The sequence below is a fragment of the Aythya marila genome (genome assembly GCF_965140915.1).
Source record: "Aythya marila genome assembly, chromosome: 8".
Classification (NCBI taxonomy): Eukaryota; Metazoa; Chordata; class Aves; order Anseriformes; family Anatidae; genus Aythya; species Aythya marila.
In genome coordinates, this window is record NC_139049.1 from 3878979 (window position 1) to 3897907 (window position 18929).

General features: G+C 40.2%; 1 protein-coding gene across 1 annotated transcript; it reads left to right on the forward strand.

Moving 5' to 3' along the window:
- Positions 1-5084: 5084 nt before the first annotated feature.
- Positions 5085-18183, forward strand: MFSD14A (major facilitator superfamily domain containing 14A). Its single transcript, XM_082765539.1, has 12 exons — positions 5085-5266; positions 9133-9228; positions 10896-10958; positions 11537-11664; positions 12650-12764; positions 13062-13280; positions 13594-13707; positions 14147-14218; positions 14663-14775; positions 14900-14997; positions 15559-15722; positions 16878-18183. Exons 1-12 carry the CDS (start codon positions 5180-5182, stop codon positions 17082-17084), a joined length of 1476 nt encoding a protein of 491 aa, XP_082621665.1. The 5' UTR covers positions 5085-5179; the 3' UTR covers positions 17085-18183.
- Positions 18184-18929: the final 746 nt, after the last annotated feature.

Here is an 18929-nt window from a genome sequence, read left to right on the forward strand (position 1 = left end):
ATTAAACCTTTCATCTCTAACACTCAATCAGGCAAAATCAAAACTTACATCACTTTACCACTGAAATACAACACGAGGGTAAGATGTGTTGAGTAGTAGCTCACAGCACTACTTAGTGTAGAAAGAGAAGTACACGTGACTGTGAAATGATTTGATGAGTGCTGGTAGTAATATCTGAATTGGAATTTGGCCTACACAACAGTAGTTTTAAATTCATGAAGCATGAATCACAGTAGTGGAAATGTTCGGGTGATGGAATTGGTTACTTTGTTAAGGAATTTCTCCAGAAAATAGGAGCAGATTGAGAACACTTTAAAACCAGTTGCACAGGACGGGACCAAACAGGCCCAGTGATCGCTGCATTGCTGGAGTTCTGTTAAACACAACCCAGTTTTAATATTTTTGTCTTTAGGCTTCAGCTTATAGGAAAGAATGGGAATATGTGCACTTTGCTTTTGAATAGGACCTCATAGCTCTGGAAAACAATATACCTGTTGTGTTCAGGAATGGTAACTCCTGTCTTTGGGTCAGTGACTGTCGTGCTTTCAATTTTCAGTCCCATTAAATTTTCTAGTAGAGGGACAGATCTCTTTATGCACCTGTCTCTGTAAAGGAAATATGAATTTGCATTTTTAGCTGCTTTTCCTTAGCAACTTACAGCTTCTGAGGGACCTCCAGGCTGAAAAGCATTACTGTAGAGGGCAGGAAGGCGGTGTGCCCTTCTTGTGAAGGGAAAGGATTTGAGGAGGATTTACAGATTTCTGTAACTTCTGCAATCTGAAAGCATATGTGCGTTTTCCCATTGGGATACTTCTGGATCTGAGGGGGAAAAAATAAATCTAATTCAATCGCTGATTAACTAACCAAAGAAGCATAGCTAGCGCAGAGCATTGGGACACAGGGAACGGCGTGCTTTGAGTGTGCCCTAAAAGTGGTCTGTAGGAGTCTAACTTTCCGAAAATAAACTTATCTTTCTGAATTACAGTTCTGACTTTAAGACAATGGATTTGTTAGTTTAGTTGTATATTTAGGAGGCTAATCTGTACTCAGCAGAATTTTATTTAAATATTTATGAAGTTACAGCTAGATATTTATTTGCAATAACTTGAATTATATGATTTTTTTGAAGGCTTACATAATGAGAGTACTAGTATTTATTGAATACTTGGATGTTCAGTAGTTTTATCTGAGAATCTCTGGGATACATTATAAATGGTCAAATACCAGTAAGCTATTAGAACTGTCTCCAAAGCAAAATAAATCAGCAATTCAGTGGTGAAAAATCCTAAATCTAATAAAGTAAGGTGAACATTTCTTTGAACGTTGTATTTTCATGTTAACCGCAAGTGCCCAATTATCTTTTTTCTCAAAGAATTCTGATAATTTTATAGTTCTATTAAAGTTCTTTGTTTTAGACAAACTGTAGCAAAACTTCTATTTTTGTTTGCTTTAATAGTAGAGGATAGATTAATGTACTAGTTCCTGCTTGTACGAGATAATACCTGTTTTTACTATAACTTTCTAAGAAAATAGTTTTACTTTTTTTTTTTTTTTTTTCCTCAAAGAAATTACTTTATTTTGGGATCATATGCTTACATTTCACTTATTCATAAGGTCCTTTAACAGATTTTTGAGAGTACCTAACCATTTTGTGTTCCTAACTTAATTTTATGGCTGTAATTCAAGAGACTGTAATGGATTTTGTCAAATTGTTTTAAAAGTGATAAATGAACCTTTGCATTTCTTATGTTTTTTGTTGTCTGTAATTTTCATCTGTTTCTATGTTTCCATATCAGCCATGCATGTTCTGTTGTACAAAAGCAATCATTTGCCAAATTTGAAGCTGTTGCTCATTTTCCTCCTGTTGACAGTGTTTCTTGCTGGATATTGTAAGTGAGGAAGATTATTATTTTTCTTCTCTTAAATCCATGTTTTTGTAAGATTTTTTAAAAGTGAATGTTTTGCGTGCGTGTATTAGAAAGGTAATGTTTATCTGTAGTGTGCTGTTATACCATATACGTGGTAGTGTATCATTACCTATGGTATTCTTATAAGAAAGTCCAAGAAATGTGCCCTTCATTTGTTATCATTGTTCTGTTCATTTTTAATGCCAATTTTTTTTTCCCTCCACAGGAAGTTATTTGAGAACTCTTTCTTTCTACTCTTTCCAGGTGAGCTCATTATACACTTCTAGAATGAGGATATTTTTAGTGGGTAAAATGCAGGGGAAAATGCAACAAAATAAGTGGGATTAATTAGATAACAATTTCTGCTCCAGTTACTGCGAATCCAAATTTCCTATTTAGTTGAATTAATGATTTTGTCTAATTATTTCCTGCTAGGTGATTTTATAGGTCTTTGCAGAAGCAAAAAAATCTGTCCTGTGGTGCAGTTCGGTGCTCATTCTTGAATGTCTTCTACACATTTGCATCCAAGAGCAAAATTTTGCCATTACATTTTTAATTCTTGCCTCAAACCTTACATCATTGTTCTGACTAATTAGCCATATTGATTTCATTAGCAATTGATAACCAAGTAAAAATTGCTTATATGTTAAACATGTATTTGCTGTTGAGTAACACTTTTATAGATTTTTTTAACGTTTGTATTTTTTCAGTATATTTTAAATGAAGTTTTAAATATATAAGCACAAATATAAATTGTATATTCAAACATTGTGGCAAAATTTTTAGGGTAGTGTTAGGATTTTTTGTGTGTTGATGTTGATACATGTGTACCTACACTGAATACGATTCTAATATATGGTGTTTCCCAGCAGTTTGGAAACAAGTCATATTATTGCTATTACACTGCTGAACCACAGAATACATGAAGTCTTTTGAAAATCTGTAATGGGATAAAAAACTGATTTTTTTTTCCCTCCTTTTGGCACAATTTTAATTCTTACTGAGACAGACTTTTTTTGGCCAATGTATCCTGATTTGTGAATGCATTGCAGCAGTATTCTAGTGGCTGTCTGTCTCTGCACTCTCATCTAGTCTGAAAATCCTGGTCTCCTTCAGAACTAGAGTTCATGAACAGGAGGTTGTAGGGAACATCTAATACAATTCCTCACAGCGCTAGTGTGAGACTAGGGAGCTGCAAGATTTTCTATTCCTATTCTTGATCTTGCAAGGTTTAGTCTTTACCTGTCTGTAACTGAGAGTGAGTTACTGATAAGTTTAATCAGGCTGCACAGTGTGAGGCGATCTCTGTAAAAGCACTTCTGAATGAAAACTCACTCTGGAACTTTTTGCCTAATGTTATGCTACCAGTAGTGAGCAGATTCTTGGGAGGATGGTGTTTGTGCCATAAACTGGCTTTGTGGGTATAACTGAGAACATTACTTCACTGTTTTTACTCCAAGGGAAATATTCCTGATTTGTATCTGAGAAACACTATTGCACTCTAGGCTTGCATCTTCTTTAGCATCTTATGCGATTTTTACAAGTTGCTTTGCAAAGACTCTAGGCATCTAATTTCATGTAAGGAAAGTAGTGGTCCATCTTTTTAAAGTTCTTCAAGAGCTTTTTGGGAAGTAGGGTATTGTATGATGTGCAGTGTAAAATACTGTAATCCGCTGTAAAGGGTTGTGCCACAAGTTAGCAGGAGACAGACCGTGATTCCGTAGCTTGGGTGTTGTTTTGTTGGTGGTTTTTGTTTTGTTTTAAATAGTTTTGATAGCAGTGGAAAGTACTATATGATACACTGTCTAGAATACAGCAAGCACAGTGTATTGATTGGTACAGTTTAGAAGCTGAGGGGTTTTTGTAGGTGTAATTTACAATAGAGCAAAGACCTGAACAGTTCACAAAGGCATTGCTATGGAAGGTAACATATTTCCCTGCGCCTTCCAGACATCTGTATATATTAAAATCAAGTCATTTCACCAGCTATGCACCAATAATTCTCAGGACTCCTATTCTGTCAGTTCTTTTTGTAATTGTAATTTTATCAATTACATTCTGAATTTAGTGGAATCAGTATAATTTATACTGCATTTTTTAGGCCATTAGGTTACAGAAAAGAATGACTCATCAACTGACCAAAAGAGCATAGTTAGAACAGGGCATCGGGGAATGCTGTAATTTGGGTTTTGCCTAAAAGCAAGGAGTCTTTACTGAAACTATTAAAACCATTATTGGTGCTTCAAAATCAAGGTTTTCCCTTGGGAATGTAAGTGCTTTGTCCATTTTCATTCCAATTCAAAAAAGATGTAAAATCTTCAGCTAATGGTTAGCGTTACGCATTAGCTTTGTACTGGAGGTTGAGCAGTACAGGTGTTTGGATGTAAGACAAAACTTTTGTTTCTCTTCTTCAGGAAACTAAATGTTTGTCAGGAATTTGTCTCACTTAAGTAATGGTAGAGCGGATTGTGTCAGGACTTATGTAGGTAAGTGGAGTTTGCAATTTGGACATATGTAGCTGGCTGAAATTAATGACAGCAAAAGCAAGTCATGTTTATCTAGACTTTATTCTAAATTTATGAATTCTTACTTGAGCCACCTGTTCCACCTACATAAGCAAGCTTGTTATTTCTCTTAAGATGCATTTATTTTTGGATAACGCCATTGATAACAAAGGTTGGTTTAATATAAATGCACAGGTGGAAAAACATCTCTTTAACCAGCCTGGTCACAGGATGTCATCGCTAATGTACAGTTGTGGTGCCCTTTTAACCCGAGCTCCTTACATTAACGTACACCTGTGTGACTCCCACCGCAGAGTGACACCACCCTCCACGGGGTGGGCTTGAAACCGTGCCAAACTTTCGGTCCCCCTTTTCAAATAAAGGAGTGAGAAACCACGGAACGTGGGATTTTTTTCCCGTAGGAGCTTGGGTGACAGGGATAGGCAGGAAATGTGAGGGCGCAGGGCTGGGGGCAGCGGTGACGGGGCGCTGAGGCGGGCAGGGGCCGGGGCCGGGGCCGGGGCCGGCGCTGAGGCGGGCGGGCACCGCGGGGCGGGCGGCGCGGCCACGTGACCGGCGGGAGGCCAATGGGGCGATCGCGTGAGGCGCGGCGGCGGCCGGGGCGGCTGGCCAAGATGGCGGCGCGTGCCTGAGCCCGAGCCCGAGCGGCGGCGGCGGCGGCGGCGGGGGGAGGCGCGGGGCGGGGAGGCCAGGCCAGGCCGCGCTGCTCGCTCGGCTGGGCGCCGCGCCGCGCCGGAGGATGGTAAGATGAGCCAGGGCGGCAAGAAGAAGAAACGCGCCGCGAACCGCAGCGTCATGCTGGCCAAGAAGATCATCATTAAGGACGGCGGCACGGTGAGGCCGCGCAACGGCACGGGGGCGGCTGAGGCCGGGCGGGGGGGGCCGCCGGGACAGCGCCGGGGCCCGCTCTGGGGAGCCCGGTGGGGAGGGGAGGGGAGGGGAGGGGAGGGGCCCGCAGCCGTTGGTGAGAACCGGCACGGGGCTGGGGCGCTGTGCTCGGGGCTGGCCGGTGCTGTGAGGGCAGAACCGCGCGGGAGCCCCTCGCACAGGCGTTAAACGCACATAATTCAGGGTGAGGCGCAGAAGCAGAGCGGCCGCTGTTACGTTAACGCCGTGCTTCAGGATTACTTCTCTCCAGAGTGAGTGCTGGTCACTGGCTAAGACATCACATATTTCCAGGTGTCCTTCGTGTTTCAGCTTCCATCTGCCAAGGGGCCAGGAAGGATTTTATGGCAGCTGCTCTCAGCGGTACTTCTGGTTCAGTGTCTCCCACCATTACAGAGGCAGGGCGCAAGCTCACGGGGGGAGCTGCGAGCAGTTGTTGGTTGTTTTTAACACAGTGAGACAAAACAGGCTGCAAATGCTACATGGAGGTACAAAGATCTGTCGCTGGATAACAAAGATACAAGATGGTGATGCTTTGTACCTTCAAATAACTGTTCAGAGAACTTTATGAAAAGTCAATTTTTAGAACTATAAAATCTGCTATAGCAGAGTATAATGACAGCAAAAATGTACTTATGCTTGGGTTGTTGTTCTGCTGCAGCGTTGTGTTTAATTAGTCTCCTGTGCTCAGCCTGGCTGGTGTCTTTGCCTGCCCGACGTGCTGTTTGACGTTATGGGAGACAGGTAAATGAAAAGGGCCCATGACTTGAACATCTGCAATTAGCAAACCAGTAATTAATCAAGCATCTAAGTGTACAGTTTCCAGTCTGATTGGCTTATTTTGAAACTATTTCACATCAAAGAAAACTTTGTGACTCTTTTGCCTGCAAGAGTATGCAGCTGCTTAATGAGGCGCTGTCAGAGGCAAAAATATTTACTGATGGGGAACTTCTATCAGGTTAACTTACTGTCCCTCTGTTGATCCTGATGTTGAAGAAAAAGAAGAAGGAAAAAAGAAAGCAAGCAAAAGGGGAAAAAACACCCACGGGCTCTGCAAGGCCTCTCCTTCCGCCGCAGGTTCCGGTGGGTCCCTGCAGCGAGCGGTGCAGGTCGCGCCAGGGCACGGTGCTCCTCCACTCACTGCTCTCCCTTCCTCCCTCCTGCCCCAGCTTTGGCAGTTTTGGGTGTAGGCCAGTTTTAGTGCTTACCACTTCGGTGTTCTGGCACAGGCTTTATGAACTCACCTCATTCAGAGGCACCTCAGACTCCTTGAGTTGGCATGGCCTTGGCACGTGGTGTGGCCGTGTCACCCTGTGCCATACTTCCTTACAAGTACTTCCAGTATTTCACCAGCAGAATTTAAAAAGGGTGACTATGCCAGCGCCATCCCATCGAGCTGTCTCCCAGTTTTGTGTGTTACTCCCCGCAGCTGTGTAGCCGTATGGCAGGAGGCAGTGCCTTGCTGTCCGTGTGCGTGCTGCCAGCTGTGTGCTGAGTGACCCGGAGAGAGGCGCTAACAGCAGTTGGGTGCTATCAGCACTAATTCTGCCTTTCTGAGTGACCTGCTGGAATTCACCTTACGTAAGGCCGCGCGTTTTTGAAGCACTCATCAAATGCATTGAGTTACACACTGATCGAGATGTGACTAAATTACTTCTGCATTAGTAGATGAGAACAAATAACAGTACCTGTGAGAAGCAAGCAATAAAAATGGAAGGAAGTTTAACCCCCGTGGTCTAGATGCCACTGCAGGCTTGTTTCTGCCATAGTAATGGAAACATCGGCTCAGTGCTGCTTGCTGATGACATGGCAGAGGGCAGCAGTCACCTCGTGTATTGTTCTAAAATGGCAAACGCTTCGGTTGTGCGGAACAGCTCCTGGTTTCAGTCAGCTGCTTTGGTTTCCGTGTGCGATCCCAGGAACCTGCAGGGTCCTGGCCTAGGGCAGCACCGTGCTGGAGCTGCCAAGCTCAGAGACAGCTCTGAGCCCTGGCACTCGGAGGGAGAGGGTGGTTTGTGATGGCACCGCTGCTGCCCCGCCGGCTGCGACACCCGGGGGGTCACGAGGCAGGGACTGGGAAGGAATTGGGGGAATACGAGAACAAACCTGATGTTCTGTAGCAGACTGAGGCAAACAGCTAAGACTGTTACTTCTGGCTTGCGCAGAGTGACATAAATTTTTAATGCAAACCCAAAATAGGGGTTGTGGGTGGAAAGAGGAAGGAATTGTGGGAAGTGAAGATAATTATAGCCACTTTCTGTACCTGTGAAGGCTGTTAATTTACTTCTTTAAGAGAATAAGGCTTAAAAAAATAGCAGAGATCTAGATGAACAGTTACTGAAGAGAGCTTGGGAAAGAAAAATAGCATAGTATTAAGGTACTTTTGTGGCTTACCTTTCATGTATTGATAAAACTACTTTTGAAAATGGTGATCTTCTAGCTGTAGGGTGAATGGTCCCTGTGGTTTTCTGTATTTATTTCCTACGGTCGTTCAAAAGGCTTTTTTTTTTTTTTTTTCTCTGTTGGAAGAAATTGGAATCTGGAGAAAAAAAAAAAAAAGCTGGATATGACTTGCATCCATCTTGTAATCAAGGGAAGAGTCTAGTGTCACCTAACTGGAACTTAGCATTGTACAGCATTTGGGGTCAGAAGGCACCTCTGAACATCTCTGGGTTTGCCACCCAGCCCTTCTCCAGACAGCATCGACTAGAGCAGTTTGCTCAGGGCAGCGCCCAGGCGAGTTCAGGGGGCAGGGATCTGCAGCCTTACAGGGCAGCCTGGGCTGTGTTCTGCTGCGCTGAACATTTCAGTAGAACTTATTGTGCCTCGCTTGGTGCCTCTGCTCTTGCCACTGAACGCGCCTGAGAAGAGCTGGGCTGGGGCTGGGGCTGGGGCTGGGGCTGGGGCTGTGCTCGCTGTAAGCGCCAGGCCTGACCCAGCCGGTGCCTCTCCATAGCAGCCTTACACCAAGCGGGGACAGGTGCTAAGGCAGCACCTCTGGGCATACAGCCCGCGTGTGAGAGGTCTGAGGGGTGGTTCGTATTGCATGCATATAAAATACTTCGTGCACTGGTTCTGTAATTTGCACATATGGCATGTTGTTGGGCAGGCGGCGTTTCAGGAGAATATATGAGATGAGGTTATCCCACTCATGCTCTTATGTGCTCAAAAGCTGCTTCTAATTGTACCAAATTACCAAAGAATTTGAAGTCTCTTACTTTGTAACTTTTATTTATATTTATTTTTATAATCTTATATATATATGTAGTATATATATAAGATTATATATATGTAATATATATATAGTAATATATATATAATGTATATAAAAGAATATACGTGTATATATAATGCATATATACATATATATATGCAATATATATAATATATATTATATATAATATATAATTAATTAATATATATATAATTATATAATATATATAATAATATATATATATATCTATATATTATATAGATAGATAGATAGATATATTAGGGAAAAAAAAATCTAGTTCTCGGTAGAGTCTGTTTCTGCTTTCAGTAGCATCCTTGTTTCCCAGCCTGGCCGTATGAGCGGTTCATTTCTGAATTTGAGATGAGGGTGTACTTTGCACTCCGCAGGGCATTGTCGCTTCAGCACATTTGCAGCAAAAGGTTAAGAAGGGAGCTCCACCTGGTAGCAGCCAGCTTGGGCACCTGCGTTCAGATGTTCTGAGTTCCGTCTCATTTCTTAACCCTTCTGTTTATAGCGTTCAGATATGTGATTATGACAGCTTGTCGGATGCTTTAATGACCCAGTTTTCCTTTTGTTTTAGCCTCAAGGAATAGGTTCGCCTAGTGTCTACCACGCTGTGATAGTGATATTTTTGGAGTTCTTTGCTTGGGGACTCTTAACAGCACCCACTCTGGTGGTAAGTGATGTGCTTAAACTTCTTGTTGCATGGGAGATGGGGTAATTTTTGCGAAAGCATCAAATACCTGAATTAAATGAAAAGTGGGTACTATTGAGCTGCTCTCTTGTGCAAGTACAAAGTTTTTTGATTTACTTTATTTCTATATGGGGTCAGAAATTCAAAATTAACCAAAGCAGTGTAACAGCATGACGTATTTATGTGGCAGTCTGCTAACACTGGAGCTTACTTGTCTGTGTGTGTGTGTGTGTGTGTGCAAGAAGCTCTTTGCTCACCTCACTGTGCTTTTAGAACCAAGCTTTACGGCAGGCCCAGTTACGGCAGTTAGAGCCTCCCTATGATCAGTGTGACATTCATAGCGATGGGTTTGTACCAAATTCTTATCTAGTCCAGTTGGTTGCTCTCCATTTGGATTTAGTCTCTGAGAGTGACACATGCTTACTAATGAGATAGAACAAAGGCTTAAAGATCTCCAAGCGAACTCCACCTAAAATGCCATCTTGGTGCAGGTCTGTAAGCTGATGCTAGCCACGAGCAGTCTCTGGGTTACCAACTTGAAGCCAGGCACCGAATGGAAACCGTCTCAGGCAACGCTGTCAGACTGGAGAGCGGTGCCTGCTGTAACCCTCACGTCTAGGCTCCAGTCACTGAGCTGGGAGAGGCGCTTCAGAACGGCGATGTCGCTCTCCTTCCAGCCTCCTACAGACAACAGTAGTGTGGAGAATCTGGGATGAAATAGCTTTTATAGGTTCTTTGTGTTCTTAGACTTCTGATACTGAAATTGGATGAAACGAATCCTTCGCAAAGTACCGAAACAGGCCTCTATCAAGTAAAGCTAAAACCTCAAAGTAACTTCCACATGAATTACATTATAGGTTATTTGTGGTGTGTTTTTGGTAATATCCAAAATTGAGGAAGAAAATACTTAGATGGCATAGTTGATAAATAAATGTACTTAGGAATTCTGAAGGTGTCTCTGCCCCTCCCCAGTTAAGATTTGCGCTTCATGCTTGCATCAGGGTTGTCTCCCTACCTACAGTAAAGCATTTTACTGTATTTTTTGAAATGTTGGTACTTACAGCTAGAGCAACAACTTTGTGGCAGGTGCTGTTTGAAAAAAAGTCATTTTGGTATCTTACAACTAAAATAATACAGGTAGACCTTACCCATTGTTGAAGGGGAGACTCAATGTATTATTTAGTACTATATTAGTAAAGTACAGCAAATGTCTGTAGAGATTATCCCAAAGAGCGCTTTGGTCATTGACTTTACTCATATTGTTCTTTGCAAAGCAAGAACGGCGAAGGAGACTGCTTAGTTATTTCCCCCCTTTCTATGAATTTTGCTGAGGTGATGGATTTTGTGTATTTGGAGCATTCTTCTTGTGTAATTTCAGGAAGTAACCTTGAAACTAACTTGTTGGATAATGAACCTGAAAATAATGGTTACTAAGTAGAAGTGTAGACTTTGATTTTTCTTAGTGTTTTGGGTGTATTAATCTTGCATAACTTTGGATGTCGTAAAGGTTCAAGACCTTTTAAGATCTGTCTATAATCAGTGGAAATAAAAGCTGGTGTGGATGTACCACACTGTAGAAGATGGATGCGTTATGAGTACTATCTATGGTCAATATTGGGTGAATAACAGTGTTCTTATCTCCTTTCCAGGTTTTGCATGAAACCTTCCCAAAACATACATTTCTAATGAATGGTTTAATTCAAGGAGTAAAGGTAGGGTAACAAATGTTTGAGTAATTGAAAATACAGTTTTGTGCAAACGGTTGGCGGGATTTAGAAATGACTGCCAGATGAGAGAAACTTTCAGGATAGTTTTCATGGTATAAAAAATACAAGATCAAAATATTGCCAACAAAGGGAATACCAATCATTTTATTTTCTGTAGGATAGTGTTTAGTCTGTAACTGTTGTTTGATTTCACAAAATAAAAAGGTAGTTAACTGATCCAAAACGATGTGTGGTGTTAAGATTTGCTGCTCTAGTAGGGTATTGGCAGTTATTTACATTCATGCGAATTCCAAATGTAAAACAAAACACAGTTCATAAAACTGCTGATATTGCTGGATCATCATTCTTGAGCTTTATATATCTCTGGGGATTTAAAATTTGAATTTTATGTAACTATGGGGTAGAAAATTAGGAATGCTTGACCATTTTGCCTTTGATGCATCGCACTGTAGTGATGAAGTTTTGTAAAAACAGAGCCCAGTCGCTGTCAGCTCGTGGCACGGCGGGCTGTCGCAGTTCTAACCGCGTGGTTCTAACTGAAGCGTTCTCTCTATTTCACTTAGGGCTTGCTATCGTTCCTCAGTGCCCCGCTCATAGGTGCCCTGTCTGACGTGTGGGGACGGAAGTCCTTCCTGCTGCTAACAGTATTTTTCACCTGTGCACCAATACCACTAATGAAGATCAGCCCATGGTTAGTGCAGTCCTTCACACTAGATGCACGCTTCTCCTCTAGGTTGTTGTCTAATCCGTGTGTTTGTGGTATTGCTGATAAAATGTTATTTGCTCCATGCAATATCGAGGCTTTTGTGTTATTTCACTGAAAAGTTGGGGGAACGGAGTCAAAGTGGAGTAGCTGTCCTTTAGCCCCCATTGAGTACTTTCAGCACGTTTGTCAAGTGTTTTAGGATGCCACCCAAGAAATGGTAACAAGGCTTTTTTGTGTCCATGTTACTCTAAAACTAACCAGGTGCAAAGAAATGAAAACTTACCTTATGCATGAAGTAACTATGTGTAACCTAAAATGTTGCTTCAATTTTATACTTCTGTTTCTCAAGCTTTAAAATCCATCAGCTTTCACCGGCTGTGCAAGTCGAGTAAGATCAAACTGGCACGTACGTTACCCTGGTACTGTCCCAGTCGGTGCTCGGTGTGGGACCAGCTGTGTGCTGTACCTCAGGGTGCAGCTGAAATAACGCAGACTGCACCGACACAGGAGGAGGCGGCTGTGCAGGCAGCTCCAGATGCCTTTCCAGTTTTCTCTCTGGTCACATGGATTCCTCGTCCCTTTCCTGGAAGCAGCTCATTTCCCAGCGTAGCTGGTTTCCAATGACGTCAGCACTGCCTAGCATCAAGATGAGGCTTATGTTGAGAGCTCTCAGTGAGCAGTTTGAAGTTCCTGACTTGCTTTCAGTCACAGACGCATCAACGCGTAGCTTCCTAGAAGTGTTAAATCGCAGCAGCTTTTTGTACATTACAAAATTATGCTGTTTAGCTTTGTGGTCAGTGCATAGAAGAAATCATACAACTGTATCCAGGTGCACTCATATTGGCTTTATCTTAATGCTTGTCAGGAAAACTTGGACAAGGCAGTAACTGTTGAACTGTATTTGGATTTTAAGTACAGACTTTTTCTTTCGTTTTGTGTGTTCTAATTTTTGTATATGATTTTTTTTTAGGTGGTACTTTGCTGTTATATCTGTCTCTGGAGTTTTTGCAGTGACATTTTCAGTGGTTTTTGCATATGTAGCAGACATAACGCAAGAACATGAAAGAAGTATGGCCTATGGTTTGGTATGTATTTTTTTTTAACTCTCTCTGTCTCTGTGGTATTCAGTGCTTATTACTTCAGTAGGTAAAGGTTTTCAAAATCGCTATTTTTGTTTCTTCCCTGGTAAGTCAGGTTCAGTTTGGAGTAGGGCTTTTCTGATTGCTTGTTCTTGCCACCCAGTCCTGGAGCTCCTCTTGAATATTCTGCTTCTGACTTAAAAGGTTTTACTATGCTTGTATTATATTTCTGTAGTTATTATCATTGTAATAACACTTTTGAATTGTGTCCTTGAAGATCTTACCGGCTGTTATTTGTTTCAGGTTTCAGCAACTTTTGCAGCAAGTTTAGTTACCAGCCCTGCTATTGGTGCTTACCTTGGTCGAGTCTACGGAGACAGCTTGGTTGTGGTCCTAGCCACGGCGATCGCCTTGTTAGACATTTGTTTTATTCTGGTTGCTGTACCAGAATCGCTGCCAGAGAAGATGAGGCCAGCATCGTGGGGAGCACCCATTTCGTGGGAACAGGCTGACCCGTTTGCAGTAAGCTAGCTAAATATGGCGGGATGCTTGTGTTAAGCTTGAGAAAAGTGATTGAATTTACTACATCTCAAGCTTTAAAAAAAAAAAAAAAAAAAAAAAGCCATCTTTTATCAAGTTTAATCTTGCATTGCTGCCAATACCTTTGCCAACAATCTTGCTAAACACACAGAAAATGTTTTGGTGGTGCCATGTAATGATTTAATTAATTGATTTGAATAATGATTTCATTAATTGATTCATTTTCTTATTATGTATGCTTTTCTGAATATGACAATTGAATGTTTTCCTTTTTCTTTTTTTTTTCCTGCCATAGTCCCTGAAGAAAGTTGGCCAGGACTCAGTTGTGCTGCTAATCTGCATAACAGTCTTTCTTTCCTACCTCCCAGAGGCAGGCCAATATTCTAGCTTCTTCCTATACCTCAGACAGGTAACGTAACATTTTGATATGGATTTGAAGTAAATTTATAGGAAAGTTTACAATAGTTCTGAATAAAAAACAGAGGTAACTAGTGTAATTTAACAGCTTGCAGCAGTTAAGTACTCTTGCTGTTATTTTTGGTTTTTAGAGACAGAGATGAACACATTAAAGCAACTTCTCCAATTTTGTAACTATTTGCATTATTCTTGGGTTATGAAAACCACTATTTTAAACTGCTTTATTACTTTGAGGGAATCATTTACTTGTTTTCCATTTATGCTATTGCTTTTTGTGTTTCCCACTTTATTTAGTGGAAAATATATATTTAAAAAAAAAAAAAATTGAATAATTCCAGTTTTCTGCATTGTGTGTTCCCACACTGATACGTGTGATATGATACACGTTTTTTTGGTCAATAATCAAATTACCATTCTTATTTTTTATACAGATAATGGGATTTTCATCTGAAAGTGTAGCAGCATTCATAGCAGTACTTGGGATTCTTTCCATTATTGCACAGGTGAGTTAATTTATGTAATTCACTGAGTAACTCTGGAGAGAGCTAAGCACTGTGGAGAACTTCCATAATATTGTGGTTCCGGAAACATGAGTCACCTTCTTTTAGCTGTTTTTCTAAGCATCTAACAGTTTATTAACACTTCTACTTTAACTAACTTAGATGAATAAAACAGCTTGCCAAACAGGGTTTGGTTCATTAATATCCAAAGTGTTTTGTGTTGGGAAAACTAAATCCTCTTATGTATCAAATAAGCGGTGATAGTTTGTTTATATTACTTGCTAAATTATATATATATATATATATTTTTTTGGTAGAGGCAGGACTCCTGACTACAAGGCAAATGCTGCTTTTGAACTTAGCTCTTTTAATGCATTAATGTATTTGCATGTATTTAACATTTAGATTAACTTTTTTTCCCTTGTACCTTGTTCCTTGCTCTATCAGACAATAGTTTTGAGTTTACTTATGCGGTCCATTGGAAATAAAAACACCATCCTACTGGGTCTAGGATTTCAAATACTACAACTTGCGTGGTATGGCTTTGGATCAGAACCATGGTATGTAAATTCCATTTTAATATCTGAATGTGATACTTACAAACATGCACGTGTACATACATATGCTCCGTATGCAGAATGCTGTCCCGGCTGAACAGTTCCTTTGAATCTTTATTTTCTGCAGGATGATGTGGGCAGCTGGAGCTGTCGCAGCCATGTCCAGTATTACTTTCCCAGCTGTAAGTGCACTGGTTTCACGAACTGCTGATGCTGACCAACAAGGTAGGTGTTGTCCTAATCCTTTGAATTCTAGTCAAAGATCACTGTGAAGCTAAACATGTCTAGTGAGTTATCCTTACTCGTGGTAGCCTATATACCTGAGCACAGGTCACAAAAAGTTAAAATCACTTTAAAGCTGCCATATGTGCATGACAAGTCCTTCTGGCCCAGAGGCAAGAACATTCAGACCCCAAACATAGTACAATATTTAAAGCTGTTTGTTTTCTGTACTTTAGATGTAAGTTGGCTTTGTTGTACAGGCTGTATGCAGTGCTGCTGCGTGAGACTAAGGATATTGTATATACTGATCTCTTAATATGCATGGCATAGGAAGCATTACTCTGAGCCTATAGGGAGATAGGAAAAAATATATATACCATAAAGACAAGTTGTCTGCACCCTTTGTTTATTGCTACTCACAGTCCAACAGCAGTGAGAGAAGTTTTCCTTTTTGCATCAGTGTAAAAGTCTTACTGATGTGTTCATAATCTATTAAAATCATTTTTACATATATAAATTTTATATATATATGTAGATACATAACAGAATATCTTGTTTTCTCAGGTGTGGTTCAAGGGATGATAACAGGAATTCGAGGCTTGTGTAATGGTTTGGGACCAGCACTTTATGGTTTTATATTCTATATATTTCACGTTGAACTGAACGAACTCCCCATGCCTGAATCACCACCAGGAAGCAGTGTTGTCACACAATACCATTTACAACAGGTACTCTTCTTTTACTGACTGATTCCCAAAAAAAATGAATTGGGAAGAGACCATGTCTCTGGTGGTTCCTGACTATGATGCTGAATTACATTGTCAGGCTAACTGTAAATTAAGCATGTAAAAATAGGTTCTTAAATCACTCTCACAGGCTTTGGCTTGAGACAAGGTACTATGGTTCAGTTTTTGTTCCTATTAGCTGGATCTCTTAGTAGTTCGGCAACTGCCAGCCTTTCCAAAGACAAAGGAAAGATGAATTAATAACTACATAATCCCACTGTTTTCTTGTCTTACTGAGCAGGTCTCTGACATTGTATTTACCTCTCAGGTATCACGCATTTGGGTCGTGGTGTCTTTTAGCCTTCTAGCCAAGGCCTCTGTATTTTTTTTAGTTCCTAATAGATGATAAATTGTGGAGGAAATTCAGCGGGTGACTATACTGGTTGCAGCAGGATATGGGATACTTCTCTTCAGCTGTTACATTGCAGTGCTGTCTAGCTGTGCCTAACTGATTAAGTTACAAGCAAAAGCTTTTCCCATACCTTGTTTGCAGAATTTTATTCAGTCTTTTTTTCGTTAATGTGTTTTTTGGAAGTCCACTCTACAAACAGCAGTGAAATTGAATGCTAATGGAAATACTCATTGTTCAGACCGCAAACAAAACTTTTCTGCACTGCTTTCATACAGTTGTGCTGTGTGCATGTACCTGTCTGGAACTAAAAAAGCAAATGGTACCTTGAAGGGAAGGAGAGAAAAGAACCAAGTTTAAGGTTAGTAGGGAGAAGACGCTAGATTTGAGTCTCCCCAGGTATCTCACGGGGAGCATGCTATACATAATGAAGTCCAGCCGTCAAGTACATAAAAGCGCGGGAAGTTGGCCTACTGCTGAAGAGCTGTTTGCTTCATAAAAGTTGCCTTAGAAAAGGAAGTTAGCAAACATTAGTAAATAACATGTGCTTCCTCTCCTAAATCAGAAACTTCATCATCACAGATTTCTTAGACTCTGCTTGGAGACAAGTACTGTATTGGCTAGCATAGCAAGAAAAAAAAAAAAAAAACAACTTTTAAAATTTGTTATAATTAGCCTTTCTTAGTATGTTAACACATGTAAAGGTTTAATTATATTTTGTGATGTTAACTGTCTATTTCTTTCCTCAGAATTCTATAATTCCTGGACCCCCGTTCTTATTTGGAGCGTGCTCTGTGCTGTTGGCACTACTTGTTGCCTTGTTTATTCCTGAACACACCAACTTAAGTGTACGATCCAGCAACTGGAAGAAACACTGCGGCAGCCACAGCCATCCCCACAGCCCACAAGCTCCCGGTGAAGCTAAAGAACCATTATTGCAAGATACAAATGTATGACAAAAAAATCCAGGAAGACTTTTTAGCTTTTTTTTCATCTGCAGTTTGGGATATACATTCCACTTCCATCAAAAACTTCTTAAGGTAATCTTAAGAAATATCTTTTTGCATGACGTTCATAGGAATTTAAAAACAAAAACAACAAAAACTGGAAGTTTCTCCAAAGATGTTGCCATTAAATTAATAATATACTTTAAAAAAATATTACGTACTCGTCTCTTGCCATGAAATACTGTTACTATTAAACTTTATGTTCTAGTTTGGAGACAAAAAGGAATATAGTTAAGATATGAGCATGTGTCTTTCTGTTTCCTTAAGGTGGTGAGCTTTAATTCTATTCATGCTAAGTCTCAATGAGACATACTAGCATCCATGTGGACCCATTCATTTTAATGTTGTAAAATCGTGGGTCAGATGATTCAAAGCCTTAATGTAAATGTACTCGAGTAGGGGAAAGGTGAATTGGTATCATTTATTTTAAAAAGTCATATGGTGGATTTGTTTGTTTGTTTTTTAAGTTTGTACTAATATAAAAATCACATGAGCACGCTTGCTGAACAGTAAAAGTTATTTTTTATGTAAGTGCATTTACTCTTTCTATTTTTGAACAAACAGTAGTATCAAATACTTGTTTAAATATTAAGTGGGTGTTTTGAGCCTGCAAATTTTAATATTGGCTCTAAAACTCTGCTTTCATAAGTACCATTTATTATACCACTGTATTTCTGATGTTTGCATAATCATAAAAGGACCTCAAAACTTGAATACACAGACTGAAATATAAGCTGATAGCCTTGAATATGTCAGTGTGCTATATAGTGGCCTTTGAGGACTGTCACAATAACCCTTTTACATTACAGAGCTAATGTTTTAGTCCTAAATTTTCAGGACCCCTTAGTACAGAAGAGAGCTTTATACAATTACTGATGTGAATTTCTCTAAAAGTGTATATTTTTGTGTCCAGTTGTATTATTTAAGTGTTCCTTTGTATAAATTTATGTATAAAGTATTGTATAGGTTTAAAATGTTTTCATCTTGTGGTTATTGCTTAATGCTTTTTTTACCTTTGAACATTCACCATGGTTGACCAAGAGCAGGAAAAAAAATGTAAATATACTGTTAATAAAGTTGAATATTTTAATGAATTTTTAAATAATTGTTAATGTCTCTTCCACCCTTAGTCAAAGTTATGTAGTATGTATGTTACACTTCAGCAGGGTTTTCAAGAAGGCTGGAGTACATGTCCAGCACTATACCTTGTCAGATGAGCCTGCCTTGAGCAGGTAGGTGTTATCCCTTACGTTTAGCAGCACAAGCTGTCTGCCTCTTTCCTTAGGGCTCTGGCAGAACAGTACTATTATAGATATGCTATACATAAACTTGTCAGTAACAAAGACAGTTCAACCTGTAGTGCACTGCAGTTCTGCCTCCTCTTGTGAAATTTCAAATTCTCAAGCCCACTAAAGTTTTATTTTATCTTATATTTGAACAAGACTGGGAGAAGTTAATGTTTTAGTTACCAGTCTGCTGTTGGATAGCAGCTTATACATACTTTGAAGAGAAACAGATCAACTTCACATTCAGTTATACCTACTCACTCAAACTAAACTAGCTTGACCTTGCACAAGCGCAGACCTTAGAATGGGGTGGCTGTCATCTGCAGATGGTACGTGCACCATAGTGCTGGTCCAGCAATGCAGCATTGCATGAGGAAGTGAATAAGCTGGGAAGGAAACTCCAGAGAAAAGTGAATACAGTAGTACAGAACCATTCTGCCATTGTCCTCATCGTGGCATGTCAGTGTACTAGAAATATTAATATAGTAATCTTAAAAACCTCTGAAAA